Source organism: Pieris brassicae, chromosome 7, assembly GCF_905147105.1.
Source record: "Pieris brassicae chromosome 7, ilPieBrab1.1, whole genome shotgun sequence".
Lineage (NCBI taxonomy): Eukaryota > Metazoa > Arthropoda > Insecta > Lepidoptera > Pieridae > Pieris > Pieris brassicae.
Window position 1 is genome coordinate 20,365,386 of NC_059671.1, and position 15,573 is coordinate 20,380,958.

The window sequence follows — 15,573 nt, forward strand, 5'->3', positions numbered from 1 at the left end:
AGGATTGCAGTAATCGCCTTACATAAAGTGTCATATTCCAGACACTTCATAAGCTTGGTATCAGTCATGTGTTCATATATCGTTCTATCAACAGATACAACAACACTTCGTCTGTCGAAGACCAGATAAAATCGGGGCGGCTGTTAGCTGTTAGAACTAGAAAGGCTGTACTGTACTAGTGAAAGTCTATTTCTATATAGTTATATATATGACAGAAATTAAGGCTTTTTTATTATACAGATATTAATAATTATCTGACATAGGACACGCTTCAAGTGACTGACGGCCAATTTATTCCAAACGCATACTAAGTAGTAGACGTAATCACGACTGACACTATTACAGTTTACAAAATCGTCGTTCGTCAATGATAAAAGACACACACAATTAAACTAAGTAGTTCATATAACTACCTACATATATACTTCAGTTTTATATGAAGTAATACTAAGTTTATTAAATTATTCTAACTATAAGGCAAAGCATCCAATAGACTTGATACTTTGGCGTGGCGTAGAGACCTAGACTCTGCATCTTCTACCGCACTTACCACTGAAAGTGTCCATAGGAGTCACATTAATACCCATGCTGAGTTTTGAAGCTAAGTTTTATCATCAAACGTCGAGGCAGAATACGAAATTCCACCCGTCTCACCTCTGCCATCTTAAGTTCTAATATGTAACTACTTAACGAATACATCAACCAATGGCGTGTATTTTTTCTCAATCTCCATTTCTCACTCTCTCTCTCCATCGGTCTCAATCACTCTCTTCCTTTTCTTAGACAAAAACGCTGCACATAATCGTGACGTTTCCGTCAAAATTTTACCGTCATCCACATAAAAAAGTTCCACTTCAAAAAATTAAAACATCACTGACTTGAATTTCTTAAATAACTTATTATAAGTTTCGTTAACATATAAAACGGGATTTTAATTTAAAAATCGCACATAAATTGGAAGACAACTTTTATTTCATCAGTTTGATGACATAGATTTTGTAATAAAATTCAACATTCTAATTCAAATAGTCGTAAATCGAAGAACAATTGTCCGTTGTGTGCTTTAACTCATCTTTGTACCCCATCTCGTCTAGGACGCTAAGAATCCACTCTTTATAAGAACTCAATCGAGTGAAGATGTCTGGGGCACCTAATGCACAGGGTATACCCCACGATGTAATGCCGACCTGTTGGTAACTATCTGAGCATACCAGAGGACTACCGGAATCTCCCTGAAATGATAAATATATTATATAAAGGTGGTCTTTCTAAAGCTTAATATTAGGAATATAAGTAAAATATGGTCTGATATATGTCGTAAAAAGTTGTGGAGGAAGGATTGTGTAGTTTTCCTCCAACCTGATAGGTTGATCTGACGGCCCCAGTCCAGAAGTTCTAAATATCCTTAACGGCTTTATAATATTTGTACTTTCAAGATGTATTACAACAAGTCGAAAGAAGAATAAAGAAACTACCGTTAGCGAGATAGATGATTTTGATTTGTACTAGAACGCGTTATGTTATCAAAAAAAGGAAACTACGATAAAATTACAATGAATTGGATTTAGCATTCAAGAGAGAAGTTCAAGCAAATCTCTACATTAAAGCAACAGAAACTATAGACAGACAATATGGCGATCTATGATCAAAATAATTTTAGGAATTTAACGAATGCGGTTTAAAATGTTATTGATATAATCTGTCAAACCGCTGACTCATAAAATTATAATCATAATCCATTTGTAAGAATATGGTTTGTGGAGTCAGTTTCCGCACTTATACTCTCAATCTCTCAAGACTCAAGTCCGTTGCGAGTCAAGAATATGTTACAAATATGTTATCGTGGTAAAATCTAAAGGTCGCATATACTGCCATACATAATGGCGTGCAAATTTGTCTTAAAAGGAATTTTACATATTAAAAACTCGTAAGGAGATCTTTTAATGTTTTTGGTAAATTTAAACCTTGATATTAAATAATGTGAGAAAATTGTTTTAGTTACGTGGCTTTTAATACGATTTTACTCGTATCAAGAATTTTCGAAATCTTAGTCTTGTTCTACAAAATATAGTCAAAGGGACCTGAACCTTTAAAGGAAATTCCATACCTTACAAGTGCCTTTCCCAAACCCTTTAAACGCGCATATCTCAGCCTCTGGATAAACGTGCGGAGGACTGAAGCCTAACTTCTCCTTAGCCACTCGTTGGGTTTCTTCAAAGCAGTATGACGAATTCACTGTGAACATCTCAAGTTCCTCCAATTCTCTGCTTAGAGGATTCTTCAGCTGTGTCATAAGATATAATGTGTTTTTAATTTATTGTAAAATACAAGTTTTATATTTTTTCATATGGTACGCCGTCTGCATTTGATACAAACTTTTACCAGACTGCATATAGAGTCAATTTATTTACTGTTAAAAAAATATTATTATTTAAATAAAAATTATGGCGCTACAACCTCTTTCTAGGTCTGGGCATCAGATTTCTTAATCTGTCATGATAATTTTTCAATCAATAGGCAAGTAAGATTGATCAGCCTTCTGCGCCTGACATACGCCGTCAACTTTGTGGGTCTATGACAAGCCGGTTTCTGAGTGAATGTTAATGCGCATATAGAAAGAAAGTCCATTAGTGCACGGCCGGGGATCAATCTACGACCTCACGGATGAGAGTCGGAAGCTGTAGCCACTAGGCCAATACCGCAAGTTGATTTTTAGAGAAATAATCGTTATAATAAAAATAATATTACACCATCAGCGTTAGCAGGTTTCAATTATTTTTTTATAACTGGCAGATGAGCCACCTGAGGTTAATGAAGAGCCCATGGGCACTGTCGGCTCGCAAGTGTGTTGCAAACCAATCAATAAATTTCAACTGTGAACGGAGCGAGCGCTGCATACACACTTCCCCACTATAGTATGATGCCCGGTGTAAAGAGTTGCTCAATAAATATTAGCTGGCGTGAATTTGCCTAAAGAACTTTGTATAACATATCTTCCAAACAATATGGACAAATTTAACGTCTCTGATACATTTAGTTCTACGAATTAGGCACTTACATATGTTCCTTTGACGTCGACTGTGTAAATTATAGGAACGCAGTATAATCAAGACATAGACGTAGCGATATATATTTTACTTAAAATAAATAATGTGACGTATTTTACAATTCGAGTGTTTATTCGATCACTTTCAATATCTATAAATGTATTTAGAACTTTCTTAATCAACGTACAGTAATAATTAAAAATTATAAAAAGGAAATTGAAATTGAAACAAATTTAAAAGGTTAAGTATATGTGTACTTTTAACGCTGGCAGCATTAACTCGTTGTATTGCGATACTTATTCGTTGAGCGAGAAAAGTACCAGCTCTGGGGTCACCGATACTATCTTATACATCTACTTTTAAAGACTTATTTTTAATAATTTTCTTATGTACATGATGAATAGACGATTCGAACCATGTCTGAAGTAATGCATATTAGATTTTATCTTTATATATATAATTTAACTATACTTGTGTATTTATCTATACTGCAACTAAACAGCTGGTTTCGCAGGTAAGAGTTTCGGATAGCTGGTAGAACTCCTGGGGCGTAACCGAACGATCTAGGTTCGATTCCTTGTGTGATCCCGTTTTTTTATATTATTTTACCACTAACATACCGTGCGCAGCCAGGAAATATCTCTAATTTAAATAATATTATCTATCTATATCTATTAGCTATCTTATTAAGTTAGCAGTGAAAGAGCTTTTTGCCAGCAAAAAGAGTAGTATGCGACAGGTATCAATTTATTTTTGTTTTCAAAGTCAAAGTTAACACACTTATGGACTTCAAAAAAAAATATACATTAAGTGCTTCTAATTTTACATTTACTGCTAGTTCTCAAATCAAGGGCGTAGAATGGAAGAGAAGAACTGGCAATAATCTCTCCGCCACTCTTTTTAATCGCCAAGTTTTTTGTTTTATACAACGTTTGAACGCAACCATTACACCATGTTCCAAATGACATCATAAGTAATAAATAATAATAAAATAAATTAAAAACAAAGATTTGTCTCAGATTGTCAAAAATCCTCTATCAGAAGGAGACATAGTGAAATGGGAACAAAGTTAGTTTGGTTAGTGGTTGGTTAGTTTGATTTTGTTAGTAATCATTATTATACTCATAAGTTATCTTTTGAAAATAAGATATTGTTTTATTTAGGAATTTTCATATCATATAAAACTCATTCGACTCAGGTAACAATGTTATGCATTCATGTGAAATTTACAATCAGATACGAAAAGCGTTTTAACAGAATAGCCTTGCTGACTTAAAAAAACAATTTTGCACCGACTATTATATATAATTTGATGTTTCATTAATAATTTTGTAACAGACTCCGGCACGTTTCATAACTTAATTTTCCTAATTAGAAAGTTTATGAAATTCAACTCAAAAGATTATTAAAGTTAACATCTTTGAAATGGTTTAAATAATTTCGTACCACTTTGTAGTCGAAGTTCTTTAGACGTTTCAAATATATTTCTGATCAGTTTGATATTGATTTGGTTTCTTTTGATTCTTTAAATACTTTTAGATAAAAAAAAATTAATCAAATAAAATATATAAATAATATACTCTTTGCAATTGTTATAAGCCGTTTTAATTTGTGTACCTTAGTAATCTGCTTAGTGATAAGCAGTGCTTCTAAAGGGACTCCAAGACATGCCATGGTAGCATCAGCGAGCATTTAGGGCTAGACTGCAATAATTAGTAATATTTTTAGTATGGCCGGGATATATTGCCAAATATCTTTTGTGTGTCCGACGAATGTTAAGTTTCCCAGCCGTATGACCGGAACGATCGCTTTGCAATCGAAAATACAATAACATTTCTCAGACATATATATTGCTGTATCGCTTTACGGCCTTAGTGCGTCATGAAAAAGTCATGCAACGTGAAGTTTGCCACGAATCGTTCGGAAATAAACAGAAACAAACACAAACATGCGCTATGTTTGTGTTTGTTTCTGTTTATTTCTAGTTATAATTACTAGCCCAGTCATATATGTAGACCGTTTAAGGACCAAATAATGAGCCATATACTGTTGCATAAATATTGCCGAGATATACATTTTCAGTCATGTGCTGCATTAAAATGTTTTTGTATTTTCGCATATAGTCAGCGATGATGTAGCCTCATATTTTATTAGTGTAGCACGTTTAAAGGCCCCTAATATATTATTGTTAGGTTTGCAGATAAGAAACTTGAATGGCAAGCTCCATATTGATATTAGGTAAAATATTATAGCTCTAAATATATGGAAAATCGGTATTATTATTAAATTATATTATTATTTATATTATATTATTATTTATATTATATTATTATCTGTAAGATCAAATCGTATCCGAATTTTTTGTGTGCAATATCCGTATAGTTACAATATCCTTAGCGCTGATGATCTCAACCTTGGGATAGCGCGGTGCAAAAACAAAATATAGATCAAAATTGGGTGTGAAGTACTTACTCCACTACTGCCGTAGCCATATATTACGACGTACACACCTTCGCCAACTGTATTGAAGTTTAAAGTAACTTGTTCCACCAAAAGTGAAAATATAATGCTGGTATTGGTGATGAGGATCCCCAAATCGTTCTTCACTTGGTTCATAGCGTAATTCGGGTGTGTATGGTTACCAATAATGCTATAATTCTGTCCACTACCGTCTCGGATATTTGTACCGACTGTTGCCATATATGATCTGAAAATAAATAATATTGAATCGTTGGAAAACTTAGTTTGATTATTACTTAAAGAATCTGAGGAAAAGATTTGTATTAAGAACGTCCAAATGATTGTATGTTGACGAAATTTAAAAAAAGAAACCTGAAACAGCGTTGACTAGGAGCCGTTGTAACTTAGGTGTCATTCTTAATTTAGGTTTAATAATGACTTATGTTTAATTACAATAAAAAAAGTAAATATATATTATAATGTAAATATATACATCATCATCATCATCAATGGCTATACAGCCCCTTGTTCACCTTAGCCTCCTCGCAAATATTTCGGGTTCGCAATCTATTTAAAGCATATTGCGTCCAACTTCGAACCCTATTGTTTCGATGGACAACTCCATCCCACCATCACAGCATCGGTCTACCAAGTTTTCTCACCAGGTTGTGAGTTAATAAGGACCTTGGGGTTCTGTTACTGTAGAATTTTGTACAAAACAAGTTTGGTATTCATTCTGAGAAGTTGCGATCGGAAATATCGACTAAAGGCAAAGTACTAGTAGTAGTAGGCGATTTACTATCATAATGCGTATGCTGACCTCTCGGCTGGGATTATTATCACTAGTGACCATTGAGCGCAAGTAAAAAAAGTCCTCAAACCTTACGTTTTCCTTGTCAAAGGGACTTTTTTCTGCCGTGTTGTTTATACAATAAAAATATACATGTACTTAATGCAATACAATTAATTTTACAATATTGAAAGTGTCGAAAATCCATAACACGACTGATTCTGATCTTTTTTAAAACAACTACATGGTCACTTTAATTATATGTCTACAAACAATTATCATTTATGCCTATAAACCTAGGGAGGTATTTGCCTCAAATTCATTCATCAACAAAACTTCGTCGAAAATTTTAGTATAAAAAATTATGTATTTTTAAAATAAAATTTCTTAAATGTGTATTTTTTAATGAATATATTCAATGAATAATAAAATGTAAAATGAGTACGATATGACTAAGGGATCTAAGGTAACAGACGGAGACAGGGAAGGATCAAAGGTTCAAGGTGGTGGGATTACCTCAAAACTATCGGGCAGGCTCACCTCGATAATTAAGGCTTTGAAGGAGTTTTCGCCACATTGAGACAGAGCAATATTCAATATTTTGATTTATTGTTATAAAAACATATCTTAAATACTACTTACACATACATGATATTATCTATGTAAGCTGTTTTGTATAATATTTAAAGAACTTCATTTCTCATTACAACAAATGTATTTTTATTTACACGAGAAACTTAATATACGAACTAAACAGCCGTCCTAATATTAGTCAGCTAGCCTCATTCTGATATGTAACTTTAAGCCCTTTTGAATTGGTTAAACGCGCTAATATAACGTATATTAGACGGTTATTGATTAAATACTTGCGCACCCTTATATTAAGGAGGCTTCTTCAAATAATTTGAACACGATTTTGGCAAGATAAGCAAACCGTATCGCGCAGTACCCCGTACCGTCAGCCGTCAAAATTTGTAACAACCTAGTGAGCCTTGAGTCGGTCACTGTTAAAATCTGAACACATGTCATTTATTACCTTGTTAAACTCCCATTAACGTATGCAGCACTAACGCAATGAGCCGCCGTTAACAGATGTCTTTCAGTCAAAATGGAGGCACCGCATTGGAACCTCGAATTCACATCTCCATAAGATAACATCGCTATCCAAGGTGTGTAATCAGCTGTACTTCCACCAGCCATGCGGGATGATAGATCCATGTTTGATATTAATGCTTTGTAAAACAAATTTTATTTTAAACTTCATATAACTAAACGTTTCGGCATGAACCATGACATTACTTAAGAAGCTTTAGATATGTATTGAATTGAATCAAATCAGACAACTTAACTAAGCTAAGAAGGTAGAAGACCGTTTAAGAGAAGATAATAAAAATATGAAAAAGAGAGTATTTTTTAAAATCTTACCTGTCGCAGAAAGCACACCCAATAATGGTAACATCATCGCCGTATAGCTAACAAACACTCCGTAAAACTAAATACGAAATACGAAGCAGAAATACATATATTAAGTGTTATCTTTAATGAGAACAATTTGCATTTTATACACCCGATAATGCTTCAAAACGTTGACATTAACGCATATGAACTACTTTCCCAGTTTATTATAGTTAAACTCTTGAATTTTCTATCAAACGCTCTGCTATTACGGCTTTAATGTTAGAAATTACTAAAGGAAATGACGCTTATAGCGACTAGAATGTGTTAAAATATTGTTAATTATTTATAAAGTTTACTTTCGCGATGTCATCAGTTTTTTTTAATACACATGTTCTTACTGGCCTTAGCTTTTGATTTCTGCATATGATTTATTGATCATATTATAAGATTTATATATATGATAAATACACTAATAAAATATAAGTCATTATTATAGTTATATTATTAATATTTATTGTCTGTTGTGTCTGGCACGTGTGTGAGACACTTCAGTTTTATTTTCTTTTGTTTGTATCATGAGCATACTCATAACGCATTATTATAACCTTAGGGTTCAAAAGTGGAGTGAGTGTAGTGCGCGTAGCCAAAAAGATAACCCACCGTTTTGCTGCTTAAATTCAATTCAATTCAAAATCATCTATTTATTTGGCTTAACACAATTTACACCTATAAACGCTAATAAATGCTAAATGCTTCTTCTAATTTTACATTTACTACCAGTTCTCAAATCAAGAGCGTAGAACGGACGAGAAGAACTTCCAATAAACTCTGCGCCACTCTTTAACTTGCTATGACAGCATTGAGTAAACAGTACAACTCTTCAAAATTGTCTAGAACTCGCTGAACAGTTGACAAAATCATAATTTTAATCTTCAACAAAACAATTAGTCTCTAACTTAACAGTTGGCAAAAACGTGCATTTTCAAGGTGACACTCCACATCCTATAAAATATATTTCTAGAATTAAGTTTGCAATGAAGAACCCGAAAGCTTATTTAGTTTCTTAGTGATTACTACCCTGTCGACCCTTGTCTCACCTCCGCCGTAAGCGATCAACTGCCTTGAAATTGGAGAAATGTGGCTTTATAACACCAAGTCTTATAAGGTATTTAGTGAAAAGAATCTAAATTAAATCCATCTGTTTAGTGTTAGGACATATTTTATAATATCAATATTAAGCTAAAAAAAACATGCTTTTAAATTAATTTAAATCATCTTGAATTGTAAAGGCGCTGGCCGATTCTTATGCGACTCCGACAAAGTGTTCTAACTCCTGAGCATATATACAATATTTAGGTTGGAATAACTGTAAGTTCATCTTCTTTCATACGCATCTTGCGTATGCATCGTAGCGAAGAACAAGCACTTGAATCATCATGAAAATGTAGCTGCTTGTTGATGTATAAATTATTATTATTCCATAATTGAAATAAGTAATAATTGGGTTTCCCAAGCTTTCCCAACGTCGCTCTAGATAATGGATAATCAATTTATGTAACGCCTGCTTGAAATTTCATAGCAAAAAACTAAAACCTATCTGTAATTTTCTAAATTGGATCAATAAATTAAAATTGTTTAAGACTTTATAGTTTTACTGAAAATATATTGACTCATATAATGAACAGATAAGTCTCGGACTAACTACCCCTGTTATACCAACAGGAAATGACACACAACGTGAACAATAATTAATGATGTTCTTTCGAAGTAAAAGATTGATGGAACTCATAAGTAACAGAAAAAGAAATAACGATGCCTCCGTGTTCCGAAACAAAACACAAATCTGCAAGTTTTCCTTTACACGTATAACTACTAACAATCCATTGTTATACTTAAAACAATACGATGTTAATTGCCTCGGTTTCAGTTTGAAACCGTCATGAAAGACTCACCGTTACTAGACCTAATCAGATGATCAGTAACACTACTAACAAATCTAAAAAAGAGACCTAATTCAAAACCAAAAAGGTTTTAGGGATTATTATTACCACGTAATTGGTTCAACGTTATGTATATCTTGTATATGTTTAAGATTCCAGCACCAAAACAAGTATATTAATAAAGTTTGTCAATAAAAATTATGCTTACAATTCAAATAATAAAATTTAGATTGAACTAGGAATTTATGATGATATTGTCGATTTAAATTGTCTGTCTGGAACTCTTGAGCATTGAAGACGACATTCTTTACATGAAAATGACTTTTTTAAGTGGACAATTTATATGAGATTATGTTAGGTATTGTAAAAATATTTAGCTATTTTGAAAATTATATTGTATTTTACGATGAAACAATTTAATCCAAGTCCTAGACCCACACATTTCTTGGACAAAGTACGTAGAGTCATTACCATAGAAGGTAGGACTCGTGTCAGTGTTGAAAATCGAAATATATATTGCATAAAACTTTAGTGAATCTTTCCTATACAATATTTCAGATATATTTCGATTGATTTACATTTATTTATAAAAGTTCACCACATCATATATATATATATGATGTGGTGAACTACGCTATAACTACGGTATACATAACAAGCTATCTACTCTAAAATACATGACAATTGAAGCATAAAATATGTTACACTATAAGGCACTTAACAATGCTTGTTTTTTAATTTACTGTTTACAGTATTATAAAATTATTATTATGACAGAGATGTATTAAGACAATCGACGCTGAATTGTGACAATAGATTATAGATTATAGATTATAGATTATAGATAGATTGATCTCGTAAATTTCAAATGTATCAAATACGTCTCAGTTTACATTCCTTTTGTTATTCTATGGGAGAGGATTACTTAGTGATGTTTTCGTTCGGTTAAATGTCTGATAAATATGTATCAGCGGCAAAAATTATTTTACGTATTAGGTAGTAGGGCTGTGACATTATTTACGGCCTTACAACTTAATTACTAACATTGATGAAAATATTGATATGACAACAATCTTCCTACTCACCATAACTTTGGGTTTCACGCTCTTAGGAAGGTTTAAGTTTCTATTTTGTATTTTTTTTTTAAATTTCGGTGTAGAATTAAGTTCGGTGGCAGTTGTTGTATGGATATGTTTAAAAACTAACTTTATTGGTTTAAAATATGAGATTATAACTAACACAAAATAAGGGGTAAAGTGGTTGTGACGATATTAAAAACAAAATTGGTTTATCTAAGGGTTCATAAATCTAAGTGACACTTATGTTATTATATATTAATATATAACATAACAAGAATGTTGAAATACAATTTATAAGTGTGGTAAAAACTAATAGGCCCATATTGGCTTCTAATTAGTAAAACCAACTAAAATATTTTTATCTAAATCCAGTTTGTAATTGATATATTCTAATATAATTGATGTGATCTATGCGTGTAAAATTTATGATGCCATATTTTCTGGGGCAAATGGGCAGGAGGCTCACCGGATGCTAAGTGTCTATATAATAAATAATATATAATATCTATATAAATAAATCTACTGACGAAAACGGAATAAAATCAAAGACTACACGTCTTTGATTTTATGCATACTAGTTTAAATATATAACACGTTCGGTGTATAGGGTTCGTATATCTAAGTAGTCGGTTTAAATAGTAATTTAATTTTTATTTATATTTAATTACAGTATATTTAATTATTTCTGTTATAATTATACTCCATATGGATTTTGCACCTCCAGCAGACTACCTAAGCGGCAGACCTACTGTTATCGTCCTTATTAGGTTTAAATATAATTGTCATTATAATACAATATTTAAAAGCGCCTGCATAAAATTGAATAGCAATGGCAATTTCTAACGTAAAGTTCCTTTTGGCTACTCATTGATTACGGAGATGGGAGCAGTGTGATCCTATCTTCACGACTCTCAACTCTAAAGTTGTGGGTTTCAATAGCAGCTACGGGCAATATATCTGTTCTTATTTACACACTTCTGAAAGGCCTCACTCACGGCCTTGGGGCCCTCAGGGATCGGACTCACGATCCCTCTGGCTTTGAGAGTGTCCATGGGCATGTTCTATAAAAACTCATACTCGATATTTGTGTGTATGTCATTCTTGTTCATTAGGCTGAAACTTGCCTATCAGAAATTTAAGGATGGGTTGTATCGCCACATTTTGAAATAATTATTTACAACCCTACAATTGTTTGACAACCCTATTCATCGTATTGGCCCTGAAACAAAGTACATCAAGTGTTATTGCTTTCGGCGACGCGTTCCAACATTATCTCATTTCAAATATCCCAAGTCTCGCGAAACTAGGTTTAAGTGTTGCTATATTTTAATACAGGAGAAAAAATGGTGTTCATTGTAACAATGACTAAAGTAATTATATTAAAATTCAATCGCTTAAGAGCGGTACACAGAGTTAAATTTTTTAAGGGTTTGTCGAATTTTCTATCTCCAACGTTACGCCAACGGTGTTCAGCTTGATTCTCACTTTCTACGCAGACAAATACCATCTCTATTCGTATTCTTCTGAGTCAGTGCTCTAAAGATTTGTTTGGGTTGATTCCTCCTACCTCGTTTAAACACCGTACGAGTCGAATTTATTCAAAAATTCATCAGCATTCTCTGATGGTTGGAGTCTTCCATTGTGCGCTTCACAAGACACTTTCGTAGTGAACTAGGGAACTGTGGGGAAGATTGCCCTGGGAGAAACGACCTCCAATTGTTTAATGAAAGCGTAGCAGACAAGGCACCCAATAAAATGAGTATCTATGGGCTACGATTACTGCCCCTTTTGGGCGTCCCATTTGCTCGGTTGCCCCCTATTTTTTAAAAAGATTATACATTTAAACATTATGTTCTACCATTACGTTCAAACTAATTTGATTGTAACAATAAACCAACCTCCAAACTTCCAGTCCTCAGATTTCTGCATCTGTTTCGTAATCAGTTTTTAATGATGCCACCATGCTCCACTTGACATATTAAAGTAAAGGTCTAAATAACAAACGCTTATCATCAGCAGGCCTTCCTTCGACTGGAACAAGAACGTTCAACTAATAAGTTGAACGGATTTAAAGCAATTATTAAAATAAAAAAAAATGAGTGGCGCTAGAACCTTTTTACGACTGAATCTCTGATTTTTTTTATCGGTTTAATGATTTTGTCAATGTAATAGGCAAGTAGGTGATCAGTCTCATGTGCCTGACACTGCTGTCGACTTTTTGGATCTAAGGCAAGCCGGTTTTCTCATGATGTTTTTCTACACCGTTTGAGCGAATGTTAAACGCGCCGGTGATCGAACCTATGACTCCAGGGATTTCGATTTCAATCTCATCATTTGACGTGTTGGTTGCACAAAATTTCTTAAAGCAATTGTGAAATAGTACGACGGCAGGTTTTATAATAAAAATACGCTTTACTACATTTATATAAAACAAATTTTAAACAAATCTATGTTTCTTTACGAGGGTTCAACATTATCACTATCCCAGTCCTTAGGGTTGACCCCATAAGGGTTCCGAGATTGGTATCTTTACGAGTCTGTCGATAGGCCTACTATACGACATGAAATAAAACGAGCTGTATATGTTTTTTAGTTTAATAATTGTCCATTTTAACAAATTGGACAATAATAAATATTAATCTTACACAGGGCGTAATTTACAAAACAAAGAACAGTTTTATAAAAAAGAAGTAACATAATTTTTTCTCTAGCAACCAGTTTTAAGGTATAGGTATAGGGCTTGCCTGTTCCATGCTTTCAGCGGACCAAAATTTATTTGAAAACCCTCTTTGCCTTCTTTTGGATATTATTTTGTAATTTTGATTACCATTTACCATTTCAGTGAGTAAAATGGCCATACGTCTAGTACCTACATCAAGCCTACTCCAATATTTTTTTTTGTATTTTGCACAAATTTTATGTATTTTGTTGGTTATTATGTATATAATTAGTCTGGCCATAAATACTATAACATAAAAACTTTACTTTTCTCTTTCTATATCATACATTGTAATTATTTATAGTTTGTAACACATTGTTTTAAAACTTCTTTCGGTTTTGCGCTATATTTTTTCGTGTTCATTATCAAACAACGAAAGAGATGTTAAAGAAAATATTGTAAATAATACGATTGCAGTGTTCACCTTGCACAAAGTGGGTATGGAGCTGTCAGTCATATTACAGACACTTCAAAAGCTTGGTATAAGCCGTATGTTCGTACTAACCACAGCTACAACAATACTTCGTTTATTGAAGACCAGAAAAGATCAGGACGGCTGCGTGCTGTTAGAAATACAAAGACTGTTAATGCTGTTAAAACCAGAATTCTCCGAAAACCCATTGGGAAGCAAGAATGAATCGCGAGAAATGAAGACTCCTAGGACTCTGTCGCGTATTATAAAACAAGTCGTGAAGGTCGGTGCTTATCATCGATATTCAGAAATGCCATAAATCTTTATAATTCAAGGGAGTGGATCAACCAAAACGACTACTGTCGCGATACGCAGGTGAAAAGCACAGAAAGATATATAAATAAATATGATGTGAAACCTCTAAGCAATAGGTACACTTTCTAAAAATATACCGTATACTTCTGCACCTGGTCACAAGGCACGAACTACCCACGCCTGGTTTGAAACCAACGTTCCGGACTTTATAAGAGCAGAAGACTGCCCAGACCTCAAGCCTTTAGACTTAAAATTAAGGACATGCCCTGCTCTTGAAGACACGGCGACATTGAGTCTCGTAAAAAATTCCTGGAGCAAGCAGTGACAAAATTTCCCTTGGAAAAAGTGCGTAAATCCATAGATTGGCGGCCAAACAGATTAAAGGCTTAAAGTGGCCATTTCGAATAGAATTTATATTAATTTTAATAACATTACTACATCAAAAAATATATGTAACAGAACTTATGGCTTGACTATAAATATGAAAACTCTTTAAAGTATTTTATTTGTTTTATCTTAATGTAATATCTGTAAAAAACTTTTGAGTTTGAGTCAAAAATTGTGTATTTGAGTAAGAAATAGATATTATATCAAATAATAAAAATCGGGGACCATTTTTTTTGGTTGATACATCTAGTCTTAGTAAAATTTCCGTATTTCTTCTATACAATTCTTCACTGTATATTAGTGTCAAATACTATTATTTAAACACTGTTTGATGCAAAGACTAGATTTGAATTGATTGATTCAAATCCGGTCTTTGTATGAGCCTGCCAAGCCTGAGGCTTTAGAATCACATATTTAAGCCATCGCTTATCATGCCTAGTAATTTTTTTTATAAAATCCAGTATCATAATTATGCTAACCACTGAACACGAAGAGAAAATAGTGAGAATCTAAATTCATGCAAATTCACAACTCTGTATGCGCTGCACAAAAATGTTCCAAATTATCCTTCCGTTACTTTTTAAATAACTCAAAACACTTTCAGTTCCCTGCAGCGTTTTCATAGAAAATAATAATTTAAATGTAAAACGAACTAATGTTTTTAATAGTCATTACTTGACTGTATTTCAGTATGTGGTGAACTAACAAATTTTACATTGTCTATCTACTAGAAGCTTATTAGAAATATTTCTGCTTTTATATGTATGTTACGAAACAATTCAAATATAACTACCGATTTTAACACTGAATACCATTAGAATGCTACATTATAGCGTACAGCCTCAGGAGGTATAGACTATATTTATTTACAAATTATTAAATAAAAATGCGCATCCATATTCTTACATTTACTTAAATTAAAAAAGCCCGCGGCTAGGAGAGTGACTCTGCTATACTATGCTATACTTTTTAACCTTTGTGCAAACATTTTACTCTCTATGTTTCCACCAGTGGAACTGGGAACAT

At 33.1% G+C, this 15,573-nt stretch overlaps 1 protein-coding gene across 1 annotated transcript; it reads right to left on the bottom strand.

Annotated features, from left to right (window-relative positions):
* Positions 1–1,016: 1,016 nt before the first annotated feature.
* LOC123712282 (chymotrypsin-1-like) lies at positions 1,017–7,772 on the bottom strand. The gene is made up of 5 exons (XM_045665292.1): positions 7,723–7,772; positions 7,334–7,529; positions 5,520–5,754; positions 2,108–2,284; positions 1,017–1,232 (listed from the first exon to the last, which is right to left on the bottom strand). The coding sequence occupies exons 1-5, from the start codon at positions 7,757–7,759 to the stop codon at positions 1,017–1,019; spliced, it is 861 nt and encodes a 286-aa protein (XP_045521248.1). The 5' UTR covers positions 7,760–7,772.
* Between the last annotated feature and the right edge of the window lie 7,801 nt (positions 7,773–15,573).

What these genes read in the sequence shown, in the direction of transcription:
- LOC123712282 (XM_045665292.1), bottom strand. Translation starts at nt 7,759, where the DNA reads ATGATGTTACCATTATTGGGTGTGCTTTCTGCGACAG. An exon ending in GGGTGTGCTTTCTGCGACAG is followed by an intron (nt 7,530 to 7,722) that starts GTAAGATTTTAA and finishes TGTTTTACAAAG; the next exon opens with CATTAATATCAAACATGGAT. An exon ending in TTGGGAAAGGCACTTGTAAG is followed by an intron (nt 1,233 to 2,107) that starts GTATGGAATTTC and finishes TTATCATTTCAG; the next exon opens with GGAGATTCCGGTAGTCCTCT.